Source organism: Stegodyphus dumicola, chromosome 5 (assembly GCF_044657685.1).
Source record: "Stegodyphus dumicola isolate Sdum_Otavi_A_Nest chromosome 5, ASM4465768v1".
Taxonomy (NCBI): domain Eukaryota; kingdom Metazoa; phylum Arthropoda; class Arachnida; order Araneae; family Eresidae; genus Stegodyphus; species Stegodyphus dumicola.
The window spans coordinates 53,655,057-53,669,761 of NC_140772.1; the positions used below are offsets into that span (position 1 = coordinate 53,655,057).

Genomic DNA, 14,705 nt, shown 5'->3' on the forward strand with positions numbered 1-14,705 from the left:
GGTCAGATTTCATGTGACAAATTTATGTCTAGTGAAAATAACCAACAGAAATGTGACCCAGTTCTTTTAGTATATTCATTCTATTGATCTGCTTTCCAAACAGCTTTCAATAAATGCTGACAGCATTACTTACATCATCTGCATCATTAGCTTCAGTAAAAGCTTGTTCATTATTTGTAAAAATAGACGAAGAATCTGTACTTTGCTTAATTTGATACCAAATTTTAGCTTTCTCGATTAAAACGCATGCTGTGCATTTTTTAGTTTAATTCCTACTCCCACTTTGCTTTTCCTAATTTAATTTTTTCCTTCTACTAAGTGAGAACTTCTAATAAATTATTTATTAGTTTTCTGCTTCAACAATTACATTGCATAACTGAACAACCCTTAGATTTGGCAGAATAGTTAAATCTAACTCATCAGACATACTTGTTTCACAACTATTGTTCTTTTTGGTAAGCCTAACTGCATAATACCAAAGAAATTCTTAAAGCAGCCGTTGTCAATCTTTTTTGCATCGTGTTTGCCTTTCACCATTGCTAGATGATCATTTCCCCTCTCCTATTCAAAACTCGAAAAGTACATGTACATATATTTAGAACATTTTTTAATGTGTTTTATAAATTAGGCAAGAAAAAGCTGAATAAATAAAATGTTGATAAATACCAAAACTTGAATAAAGCTTTTTCTTTTACGAAAAAAATTCATTCATAAGCTAAAACTAAGTGCTTAACAGGTAAATAAGAGGTTAACTGTCTCCCACCCCCTAAAACTGCTCTTGGTTAAGAACTTTTGCTTTAAAAAAAAGACATCCATTTTATCTTTATTTAATTATCTGTATTTATTTTACAGGGTTCCCTCATCCCCTTTAACTATAATAAATAAACATTTTCATACAATAAATATATACTTAAATTAGCTCAAAAACTTTATTTTGCATTAGCATAAAAAATTGAAATACAGCATCTAAGAATCCCAACTCTCATACCCAATTTAAAAAAATACATTTTTTAAAAACAAACATTATTGTTCTTATTGGCATATAATTTTTAAATGATTTAATATTCTCATATAAATACAAATATAAGAACCAATTTAGTACTTATTATAAGGGATACTGCAGAGCTGTACACCAAGCGTTGCACTGAAATCCTCCAAATCGCTGTCCAGTTTCTGAACAATGCCACTGAAAATATTTATCACGACCAACACTTAAAACCCATTCAGACCACACTGAAAATACAATATCTACCACACGAGCTTGATGAGCTAAAAATATACATACATACATACATAAATACATATACAAAAATCAAGATAGCTTAAATTAAAAAGCACAAATATTTATATTAATTTGCAAATGAAATATTTTAATATTACAAACACTCTAGCAGAAGTGCATGTAGAGCACACAAAATTTAAGATCTGGAATCACTCGGACTTCAGTGGTTTCAGATTTTAGATCACCAGTTTAGATCTAGCCAGATGACAGACAAAAAAAAAAAAGTATTCTTCATTAACAGTTCTTTAAATACAAGTTATTTTTACATAAAGAAAGATTTTTCCTGAATTGCCATTCACATGAAATTAATATGTGATTCGAAACTAAAATGGCATTATTTTCAGGATTTAACCATAATACCAATATTAGCTGCTCAGTTAATTGTTTGATGGCTAAGGCATTGCAGTGTAAAGACTTCAGATATACTACACCCATTTAGCATTTCTAGTCCATTATAATTAGAAAAATTCAATTTTTTTTTTCCCCCAGCTTCTGAAAACTTTTAAATTCATGGCTCTCATTATCTTTATGAAATTTGGTAGCTGGCTGTACACTTGTGTGCAAAAATTAAGGACGAGACGGTTTTTTCAATATAACTTAGTACAAAAGCTTTCCAAATCAACACATTTAGTACCGTAAGATCCCCAATACGTAAGAACATGAGTAATGTAAGCAACACTTACTTAAAGAGAAATCAGAGGGATAAAAAGAAGTTTTATTGAAAAAGTAGCATGGAGCGCAATGCGACTGGAGGCCGAAACATCCCTGTGATGGCTGTCCAGCATGAAACATCCGGTCTTTAATAGGGGATATGATCTTCCCTGACTGCTAGGCAGGTTTCACAGTGTCTGCCCATACGGAAAATGAGGGTGTCAATGAGTTGTTGAGGCATTGCTGCCCATTCGTCTTGCAGCGCCAATCGAAGCTGCGGAATCGTTACTGGTGGTAAGGTATGAGCTGCCAAGCGTCTGCCTAGAAAATCCCATACATGCTCGATGGGATTGAGATCTTACACAGACAACATGCTTTATACTACTCAGACACTCCCCCATTACGTCTACCTGCATACCTGCGCATGTGCTACCGTACATCACCTTACTTAACCTCCTGATTGGTCTTTCTGTCCGCTCTGCCTCTTCGTTCAGCTGATATGCTAATTTTTCGACTTCGTCCTTAATTTTTGCACACCAGTGTATATTATGGCAAGCATGTTTAAAAATATATAGAGATACTTCCTTTCATGAACTTGCTAACAGTCCACACATATCAAATTTCATGTAAAAATATTTCAAAAATTCTTGGATGGTCTTACTTAAGCATAATTTTTTAAAAAGCTGCTTTACAGTTTAAAGCCTACAGTTTCAGAAAGAGTTAAATGGAGTTATCATTTACTAAAACTAATTTTGATAAGATTAAAAATAGATGGAACAAAATAATAAGCTGCTTCAAATAAAAGTTGATGGAAGAGTGCAATATGCTGTGCTAACTGAACGTGGGTTCCTCAGATTCCAATTCTTTCTCCCTTTCCAAATGCTGTGCCAACAAAGTATGAGAAAGATTCCACTCCAAATAAATATACCTTGAGGCTTATTTATTCTTTATGTGAGAGAGAAAAATGCTAACCCTACTTATACAAACGCAACCTCTAAAGTACAATGTCAATAAATGTATTGTCATGGGCCATGGTGTGAATACCTAGCCACCGGGTGTTTGCAAGCGATATACAAAAATCTCATTTAGTGTGGATAAAAATAGCTTTTATGCCACACCTGCATTTTCTTGATTCCCATACTTTGTAAAAACAAATATATATATATATTGTTCCTAGTGGTCCACATACTGGATGTCCAAAATTTGGACTTTGCACTATATATGAAATAAACCAATTCTAAATAAAAATATAATCTGTCTACATTTTGCAAGGTAAAATATATTTTAATGAGGAAATTTAAAGCTGAAACTATATTTTACCTGAGTAGTAGAATTAACCACAACGGCCAATTATTTATAAATTTAGCACAATAGGGAAAAACAGCATTCAATTTCTGTTCAGTTTCAAAATTTTTAATTACATGACTGACCAACAAAAGATTGTTTTAGGGCAGAGAAGGAAAAAACTTACAATTCTAGCAAAAGAGAGATTTAAATGCAGATTTAAAATCTTTTTCATCCTCCTCCATTTCATGATCAATTGATTTAATCTGGTAGCGGAATATTTCCAGAAATATTTTCAAGAACTTTTTATTAAAACTCAGAGGAACAACTTATTACTACTGGGTTTATATATAATTTCAAATCAGACATTACCAATAATTTTCTTACTAATCACTTAAAATGTATGCAACTAAAAGCAATCATCGAATTATCACGAATTATCATCTCGTAACAATTTAAAGTACACAGTTGTCTTTGCATCTCCATAAAAATTTACATTGACTTACATTTGTGGATGAATATTTAAGATATGTTGCATACTTTAAAAAATAATGTTTAAATTATGTTGTATATTTAAAAAAAAAAAATGCTGTTTCTCCAAATTCAAAATGGTAAACTCCTGTAAAATCTTCATATTATATCATTACACATCTACAAACATATTACTTTCTTCATTTCTTTATTACTTTATTAAGCTAATGTTTTTAACTGAATTTAATAATAAAAAATACAGTACAAAGTCCATAATCCGAACTCGTCGGGACTTCAGCGATTCCGGACTAGGGGTTTTTCTGGATTATAGATAATCAATTTAAATCTGGTAAGATAGCATGCAGAAATTATGCAATTAAAAATATGAAACCGTAATTTATGAAATAAAGAGCAATTATGATCTAAAGAGTATCAAATTTTACAAAAAAAAAACTTAATATTTATTTGTTTACTTTATTAAACATTTCTTTCAACACACGCATGCCTAAAGCATGCAAAAAAAAAGTTCGTGGCTTTTAGGTCCGGATTATAGATCATTCCAGATAACGGACGTCCGGATTACAGACTTTGTACTGTAGTACACAAAATCATATAACGGAAAATAAAAGTAAAAAATCTGATGTGGCTAGCACAGGACTTCCTGCCAGTTCTCTGTTAAAATACCAAGGAACCTTTAAATAAAATTTAACATCCGGTAAATCATTTGTAAACTAGTTAATCATTTGCAAAATTTAATTTGTTATTTCAATAAAGAGAAGTCTGCCAGCAGCCAAGCGGTAAAGCTGCTGAACACTGGTACTACAAACTGGATTTGATTCTAGGTGAACAGGCTGGCTGTAGGGACCTTTTTGTAGCATTCCTCGTGTGTAACACCGATATAAGGCAATTTCCCATAGAAAGTCCACCTCAAAAGCATACCTTGCTTTAAGTTGATAAACCAAACACACCAATAAATAACACATCGTTCAATAAGTCCCGGGACTAATCGACAGATGGCGTAGTAATATCAACATGACTTCATTGTTCGAAAGAACTAACCTTCAAATGACATGTGTCCGATTTTCATGGAATTTGGACCGGAAACAGCGAAGCTATTGTGGTGAAAGTGACACTACTTGTGCATTTGGGGACAAAATGGAGAAAAACGAATTTCGAGTTTTGACCAAACATTGCTATTTAATGGGCAAAAATACCGTCCAAGCTCAGCAATGGCTTGAAAAATGTTATCCAGACTCTGCTCCATCGAAAACAGCAATTTGCTGTTGGTATGCTGATTTCAAGTGCAGTCGCATGGATACAAATGATGCAGCACGCTCGGGTAGGCCAAATGAAGCAGTCACTCCAGAAAATGTGAAACAAGTGTCGAAAATCGTGATGAATGACAGCAAAGTGAAAGTTTGCGAGATTGCCGAGATGGTAAACATATCAACTGGAAGTGCGTGTGCGATTTTACATGAAAAGTTGGGCATGAAAAAAGCATTTTCCAAATGGGTGCCACGTGTGCTCACATTGGAACAAAAAGCAACGAGTCGACGATTCACAAAACTATTTGTCACTGTTTACTCACAATAAACAGGATTTCTTGTGTTGGTATGTGACAATGGACGAAACGTGGATCCATTATTTCACTCCAGAGTTGAAACAGCAGTCAGCTGTGCGGCGTGCAGCCGGTGAAACCGTCCAAAGCGTCCAAAAACACAACAGTTAGCTGGCAAAGTCATAGCATGAGTGTTTTGGGATGTGCGAGGAGTAATTTCCATCGACTACCTTGAAAAGGGAAAGTCTATCAATAGCGCCTATTACAATGGGTTACTGGTGCATCTGAAGAACAAAATCGCAAAAAAACGACTGCACATGAAGAAGAAAAAAATCCTCTTCCATCAAGACAATGCCCCGTGCCATAAGTCAATGCAAACACTGGTTACATTGAACAAGTTGGGCTTTACTCTGCTTCCCCACCCACCAAACCTCCCCAGATCTAGCCCCTAATGACTACTGGCTGTTTGCTGATCTGAAAAAGATGCTCCAGGGGGAAAGATTTGGCTCGAATGAGAAAGTCATTGCTGCCACTGAAGCTTATTTTGCGGACAAAGACAAATCGTTTTACGAGCATGGTATAGAAAAGTTAGAAAAGTTGGAATGATTGCATAGCACTTGATGGTGATTATGTTGATGAATAAACGTGAATTTTGTGAAATGGGTGTTGTTTTCTTAGTTAGTCTCGGGACTTATTGAACGATATGTTAGAAAGGTATGTACTATAGAACTTTGAAGTATGTGAAAATTGATTTTTCTAAAATTATACCAACATAATTAAATGTTTGTACATAAATAAACGCATACCTTTATTTTTTAATTAGAAATGTATTTTACTGGGCAGTTGAATAACATATAATTTAACTAGATTTTAAAGAAATTTAAATGTTTTAATTTAAAATACATACCTTAAAATGAATATCAATTCAGTGTTTTTTCTATATTATTTCTATAGTATCAACAAATATAAATTCATTTTGATCTGCATATATATATATATATATATATATATATATATATATATATATATATATATATATCCCTGCAATATAATAATCAATAAACAATACTTGTTATTGTTCTCCATTCATTGATTGAATGTATTTTTGATACTGGGCACTAGATAAGGTTTACACAGAGTTTTTGTACCAAATCTTCAGTAATGACAGACAGTCACCCAATAGCTTCCTCATCATAGACGAGATCTGATAGATATAAGCTTTTAATTTTCTACCACACTGCTCACCAACCTTCTAGCAATATGAATGGGAGACATGCAGACATTTAAACTATACATTTTATATTCCATAATTATTCCACTTCAATAATTATTCTTATAAAAGTGTTCCTCTTTTTTCATGAATTTAAAAAAAATATATAGTTTTAACAAACAGGTGCTAGGAAAAGAATACGAAATATAATAAATCACAGTAAATGTACCATTCACATTTCTGCCAAATTTCCAGCTTCTTTTTAAACAGCTATGTATAAAAAAAAAAAAAAAAAAGGAACTTCTACAATAAATAGCATAACAATGTATTAGCTTGCAATCATAGAACATAAAATGAATATTCCAAATACTAGAATAATAAAAATCTGACTACCTAAATAATTTCTTTGATGATTCATTCTATTATAATCTTCAGACAATAGAAATTCCTGTAAAAGAAGAAAAATTTCTGATGTGAATTATCTGAACACTAAAAAAGTATTAAAAAAGATGACTAAGTAGTTCCTTTCATGAGATGAAAACTAACTACAGAGAATATCAACAATAAAAATACATATTTTAACACAATAGAAAGAAAAATACACAATATTCTTTAATAAGAAAAGTTATATATTAAACTTTAAAACATGTACATATGAACAAAATCTTAAAAAATAAATAAATAAAAATAAGTTTAGTATTTAGCTTATATGTATTCTTCAGCAGAACTCAAACTATTGGGCGAGTCCATAAATTGGTGCGCATTTTTTGGTAAATTTTTAAACATAAAAAAACACAATTTAACATTTTAATCAATTATATATTTTCCTCCATTATCTACAATGTCTCTCCATCTTACAGGCAGCATTTTTATGCCATTGCTGTAGAACGACTCTGGTTTTAATGCAAAAAAACTTGAAAGTTCATTATGTACATCCTGTTTAGAATTTAATTTTTTTCCCAGTAAAAAATTTTGCAAGGCACAAAATAAGTGAAAAGCACTTGGGGCAATATCTGGGGAGTAAGCGGGATGTGGCAAAAGCTCCCAATTAAATTCACTAATTTTTTGCAGAGTTGTTCGAGCTGTACGCAGTCTAGCGCAAACGTGATGAAACAACACTTTCTTGATATTCACCAATTATGGGCGTTTTTTGATCAATTTTGAGTTTAGACGTCAAAGTTGTTCACTATAAACTTCTGAATTAATCATTTGATTTGGTTCTAACAGTTCAAAACATCCTGAATGGGGTTCATCATCAATTCTGCGTTTTCCAAATTACAATTTTTTAAACTTCTGGACAGTCTTTATACTAATAGTGTGTTTACCATGTACACTATTAATTTTATTGCTGCAAACCTGGCAGATTCACCACACAAAATAAAAAATGTAGCACAGCACATTTGTACTGATTATCTATATTCAGCTTCTATGGGTACTAAAATGTGTTCGATATTTACAAAAGTTAGTGATGAATTGAATAATATGTTAGTCAAATGCTGACAAGTTTCAACAGGTTCAAAATTGTATTGTTTTAGTAAATACGTCATAATGAATTCCACGCATACTCTTAATGCGCCCGAACTTACAGATAGACCCGATACTAAGCCATGGTTTCTAGTGAAGTATTTTTGGAGACCAAGGACTTATGTGAAAAACTACTGAACACTGAGAATTCAACTCAAGTTTAAATCCCATAAAATAGACTGATTGCATAGGTGTTTTCATTATTTTCCTTTTTTTTAACATAGAAAATCCTCCAAGACTACTCTTCCTTTAGGGCAGATAACACTGCATATTTAACCATAATGAAATATACTGTTCATCAGAATAAATGGATAATCTGATAAAGAAATATGGGTGCTAATATTACTGTTTAAATACAGATTAAAGTTTTCCACCAATAAGCAACAGTAATTATTTATGTTAACTATCAGTGAATGCAAAATTGGACTTCCACACATAGGTTAGAAGATGAAATCATATCAAGAACTTGAAACTATTTTTTAACTTTGAACTAGTCGGCGGATAGCCCGGTAAGAACAAAACTGTAATCAAAGGCAGTTTTCTGCCATTGTTGGTTAGAAGTAGCCATGAAGCAACTACAAAAGAGTCGGTTTTAGGTTTGCAAGATTTAGTTCTGCAGAAACTTAAATCAGTCCTTTTACTGCTATATAAAGGTTTCACAAAGATGTATTTTTATGTGAAAATACTAACGGTTTGTGTTTTATTTGTTTCATCTTCCAAACAGGCTCACTTAAGGTGATGTCCTTATGTTCAGTGCAGCCAGAAGAATGGCACAACATGTTGGCTATTGATGAGCCACACCCTTTGATCTAATACTTAGCTGCAGTGGATTGGCAACAGTGTGTTTTTCTTCTCTCGTAAGATAGCAATGTGTGCAACTATAACTTGTAATGGACCAGCATTTTCTGCAAATAAATTTGTTTTTGTTATTGTTTATGTTTTCTTGCCACAGAACATAAAACTTGTCAAGTCTGTTTTAATGAAAATAAATTATTGTAGTGTTTTTTATAGGGTTGCCACTCTAACAGGAAAATGAAATTAACTGACTTGTCCAGGTTTTCCAGGTGTGTTTTAAAGAATTCCAGTCTATCTGCATAATGCACAATGGCTGTGCTAAGAGGTAAATTAATTATGGTACCCCTTGAAAACACAAAAATTTGCCAATTACATACGACTTGTATATATATTACATACGACTTATAATACATAATCCCCGAAGCATTACTATTATAACTATAATAGGAGTTGTTTTCTCCACTGAAGGTTGAGATTAGACATTTTTTGCAGACATTTTGCAGCTAAACGAAAGAAAAATCTATTTAATGATATTTTTAAATAAATTCAGGTATTTTATATTTATTTAGTAGCATGCATAAGCAAAAAATATGTGCATGAAATTTCGTGATGGTATGTCATCATACTGCTGGAATTAATTTCAGGATTATGCAGAGAAAATTTCTTGAAATTTGAAAGTATTATTTACTAATAAATAATACATAAATTTAGAGAGAAGAAGCAACATAAATGACACAAATAACATTAAAATAATTATTTAAAAATTGAATTAGAATAATCAACGATATTTTGGCGAATATAGTTTAAATGGTTAGCCTAGGTGACTGACTGATTACTATTTTTTTTATTTTACTGCAAAATGACAAATATGGCACTATTAAAAAGGGGGGGTTAAAAAGATTTTGCGGTAAATCATTAGAAGCGGGATGAAATTCTTTCCACCTAGATTACTATAATATTTAATAACATTTATTCAGATGAATGCTCTTAAACTAAAAAGAGAAGAATACTAACCGATATGGTACCATTATCCATACCAACAAATAAACGCTTTGTTTCTTCACTATATACAACGCAGGAAGCTGGTGCTAAAAATTAGAAATAACTTTCAGAATTTCAAGCATATTTCATAAAAGAAAAAATGCTTTTGACTATAATTAAAAAAAAGTACCAAAATCAAAAGAAACCTTACATGGCATATAATGGCAAATGCTAGGCCAATACTGACCAGTGTCTCGCTTTAACCACACTCTAACAGTCCTGTGTTAAAAAAAAAAAAAAAAAAAAAGCATAAATCCCAAGAGTAATAGAGTAAAAAACTAAACTAATTTAAATAAACACCAGAATTGAGCACTGCAAACAGAAGATTAAAAATAATCGCTCTGTTTGAGAATACATTTATATACGAAAAGTTTTTCCGCAGTTGAAAATTAATAAAAGAACCGAATTAACTGATGAATATCTACAAACCATGATGATGATAATTTATAGTAATTTCTCTCCATGGCTATGGATTTTGTTAGAATTCAAAAGTCAATAAGTTTCAACTTATAATATGAAATAAAGAAGTTCATAATTATTTAGATACAAACATATGTAATTTTAGTTATGTGTCAGAGAAAAATTCAATAAATACAAGAAAGAGACTAAGAGATTATTCATGTTCAAATTTTGTCCCACTTAATAAAATTTCTGTGAAAATTTAAAAAATTTACATGCTTTAATTAGTTTTAAGTTATCTAATGCATTAATTTAGCATATTATAATTATTTGAAAGATAATGTCAGTCTAAAAATTTAATATTTAGCTGCCAATGAATGTAAATTACAAAGCATTAACAACAAAGTGTCTTTCTTATGGGTTCCAAACTTTAGATTTTAAATAGAAAATAAATATTAATTTGAATTTTTTCCTTTACAGTATATTATTCTTATTTTTTATTTACAATCTAATAAATATTTAGTTAGAGAAATTTAAAATTTATTTCAAATAATTTTTATTTTGTTAATAACAATTTTCATTAAAGAAAAATAGAGTTTTGGCCTGTCTTTTCAGATTTGGCCCACATGCAATTTGAGTTTGACCAGTGCACTAAATCATTGAATACAGAATGGACACTAGTAAATTTCTTTAACTAAAAAAAGTTAGAAAGTAAAATTGTAAAAGCATTTAGTGCATTAAGATTAGGTATAAATTAAATAAGAATACCTATTAGCAAATAAAAATACACTCCCTCAATGATTGTACTGAATTTTCACAAAAGTTAAACGCAAGAATCCTGATCAGAAAAATTAAATACAATACAAAGCTTAATTCCCTAATAACAAAATAAAATACACAGATAGATTAAAGAATTAAAATTTGCTGTCAGACCAAAAAACATAAAAGCATTATTATTATTATTTTAAAGGGATTTTTACACAGGCTCTTCAAATATGCAAAAAGTAAGCCAGATGTATGTACAAAATGATTTCTTTCTTTTATATTAACATAACAAATGATTTTTCAGCAGAAATACAAGCATTTCATGATATGCCTGTTGAAAATATACACTTAGATCAAGGAGAAAAAACGGTTAATCTTTGGATTATGGTAACTTGGCGATTTTTTGGCGACCAACCCTACTACAACAACCTGCTAATTTTTGTTTGGATGCCATTTTGTTTTCACGGAGTAAAGGCATTTTTTTTTTTAACTCAACATATTTTCCCAACAATCTGCTAGCCGAATTACGCTTATGCTAGAACTTTTATGGAACAAAAGTGCTTAATCATGACGAAGATTAGGTGCGAAATTGGGAGAAAGTGCAGAATCGCCCACTGCTTGCCGCGTTTTTAAGAATTGCACATACATGGTATCATCCATGCACACGTCGACCTATTTTCACTTAAAAAAACATCCTAGAATTGCAAAAAAAGGGCATTGCGCACACTCTTGACTTTATCCATGTACACTGCTAAAGTCCTAGCTAGTAACCTTTATCGCCTTACCAAAATGTCGCCAAGCTACCTGTTACCATATTCCAAAGATTAGCCAAAAAAACAAGTTTTGCCTAGGCTGTTAATTCTTACTAAACCTTGTGAAACATTCTACAGACATGTTCAAAAAATAAAAAATTATTACCCATTAATTTAAAAATTTAGTTCTTATATCTATACTATATAATCATATACTATTTTCTACTGTATGATTTAGTGCAGAGAAGCCACAAACTTAGATCTTTTCAGTTGTTACTGCTCCAAAAATAAAGGGTAGTAAATTTATAAAAATTGTAAAAGGATTTTCCAACTTTACTAGTGTTATGTTATAAAAATATGAAAATAACCAAGATTTCCTTCAAAACTGATATACACTTTAATACATTTTATATCTTGCAATGTTAATTTGAAAAAATATTGTAACTTGTAAATGATTTTTAATAATAAATTCTATAAAACTTCATAACACACACTTTTGCACAAAAAATCATAAGGATCCGGTAACTACCTGTCATCACTGACACTGATGACACCTTCAGCACTAGGAACAATGACAGCCATGTTGATGACATCCTGATGTCCTTCCAATTTACTGATAAGTTGTGGTTTCCTTGCATTCACAAACTGTGTGCTGGTGCCAGCAATGGGTTTAATTTCAGCAGCCATGACTAGTTCTGTGTTCATTACAAAACACACTTATGTAAAATATAATAACAATTTCTCAATACATTTATAAGAATAAATAAGAATTTACATATCACTTAAAATCAGCTATTTATTTTTGACTCCCAGTCCCTGTTTCGGTTCATTCCTATACTGTTAAGGCATATCGTAGTGGCAAAAGAATATAATATCAAACTTTTCTGAATTGTACACATAAACGTTTCCCTTGTGGAAGTTTCTTGAGGATTCTTTTATATTAAGTCGTTTAATCCCCAAAAGAGTTCATAAATACCTTTCTACATCTTCTCACCAGTTAGAATTATGATTAGCTTTCAGCTTATTTCTAAACATGTTTTTTACAACAACCCTTTTTAATTCCATCGCAACTATTTGAATTTCCAGCCATTTGGTCTTAAAATTTTGAAGGCAAGTTTGTTAATTTTAATTTATTAGTTTGATCTTTAAAATTTGTAATTGCCTACATGTTTTCAATTTTAATTTTGAGGTTGTATCATTTTTTATCTTCCTATGATTTTGAATTAATTTTATTTACTTCTGTTTTTTAAATTAAAATGAGAGTGTAGGGGATATGTCTTCTAAAGTAAACTTCTCGCTCAGATTAATTGTGTTCTTAATAGAAACTTTAAGATTATTTGCTATTTTGATTGACAGCATGCAATATGTTTCTGGAATGTGAATTTATCAATAATCTACACATCAATAATGATATATTTAAAATTCATACATAGCAACATATATCTTTTAAAACAGTAAACTTCTTAATATTCTGAAAAAAAAAAAAATATTAATCTTATAACATGTAAATTCACTTGATACAAAAGCAAAAAATGCAAAATTACCAATTCTTTTTACATACGCTTCATATTTCTGTTGAAAACCTTTACCATTAATCAAGAAATTATCTTAAATTATTAAATTTCTGATTATTTATATTATTCACTTTTGGATTAATTCCTCCAAGTAAGTTTTTAATGTTACCTCAAATACTCCATACTGTTTTTTCAAACTTTTTTAAGTAAATTCACATAAAAATTAAAGTTATGAAAGAGCTGTAAGTTACTAGTGAATAGAATCTCTTCATCATACATACCAGCTCAACAGTGCTTAAATACAGAAGTTTTTGGATAAGCATCTAGCAAATTCTAAACAAACAAAATATGGCATAAAGTGAAAATATAATTACAAACTATAAAAATTTAATGAAAAAAAAGTATATTGTTAAAAATACTGAATATATAAGTAATCCAATACTGAATACTAAAAGAACCACTTTCTCCTCATCAAAAATTTTGTTGAATATATCCAAGTTAGTTATAATAAATTATGTGAATTACATTGCATTACACAATTTATTATGCTCAACTCGCATTTTATATTTTCTCAATGAATTATTCTTAAGTTTCGCACAAATCACTTTTCAGAATTCGGTTTAACAATCAGTTGCAAAATATTTTTAAAACTTACTTCTCTAAATATTTTGTAACAAAAATAACTGCAGCATAATCTTAAAATTCACAACACAGAACTGTAATGCTTTTTTCTGAGATTTATAAAACAAGGAGGAGGAATTTATAAATGTCGCGACTCATTAAATTACCTCTCATTTAAACATTTTATGTACAATATTAATGTATGTAATGGGGAGGTTACGTGGAATGTTGTTTTCTCTTTTATCCGTTTTAACGCACAGCTAATCAAATACTTCAAACGAAAAATTTCTGATACAAATTTTATGTTTACCAAGTTCGTTTCAAAGATAAAGCGGCTATATTTTAAGGTTTCAGATATGATAATCTCACAGTAAAGAACTCCCACAATAATACTCTAACGACGGTATAAGAAGTTGCAGAGCTAAAATATCTTACGAGGCAAAGCAAGACCTAAATTTTCCACAAGATGTACATAAGGCGTTAACCAACGAATATCACCACATTACAAGTGTCATGAAGCAATTCATTAAACTACAGAAAAAATCATATAAAAATACATTGATTATTATTGTTGCCATACTTAATACCAGCACGTATCAGTTTGCTAAACTATAGCGTTTAAATATTTGTTCCTTACTGCTCTTAAAATATGTGCACTCAACAAAAATAAAAAAAGTAAAAACATTAAGTTAGCTCGAGTTATATTATTAGTTAACCCTTTCGAAAACTTCGGCTAAAAGTATTAAGTCATCTTTCAAGTTTTCGAAGCTAACCAAAGTCACAAGACCTGCTTTCTATGTAATGTTTTCTTGTGTAAAATATTTAAGTAAATTATCCT

The 14,705-nt window shown here is 30.6% G+C and overlaps 1 protein-coding gene across 8 annotated transcripts in view; it reads right to left on the reverse strand.

Moving 5' to 3' along the window:
- Wdfy2 (WD repeat and FYVE domain containing 2) overlaps window positions 1–14,648 on the reverse strand; it is a 53,727-nt gene extending 39,079 nt beyond the window's left edge. Inside the window, exons 1-6 of one of the 8 annotated variants that reach the window (XM_035357615.2) lie at window positions 14,505–14,648; window positions 12,262–12,427; window positions 9,968–10,035; window positions 9,790–9,863; window positions 6,850–6,904; window positions 1,119–1,269 (exon numbers count right to left, since the gene is read on the reverse strand). In XM_035357615.2, the coding sequence (XP_035213506.2) occupies window positions 1,119–1,269; window positions 6,850–6,904; window positions 9,790–9,863; window positions 9,968–10,035; window positions 12,262–12,419 (506 nt within the window). In that variant the 5' untranslated portion in view covers window positions 12,420–12,427; window positions 14,505–14,648. Of the gene's footprint in view, window positions 1–1,118; window positions 1,270–6,849; window positions 6,905–9,789; window positions 9,864–9,967; window positions 10,036–12,261; window positions 12,438–13,901; window positions 14,110–14,177 lie in introns of those variants that run through there. The other 7 variants (XM_035357614.2, XM_035357611.2, XM_035357612.2 and 4 more) reach the window with 7 other exon arrangements.
- Between the last annotated feature and the right edge of the window lie 57 nt (window positions 14,649–14,705).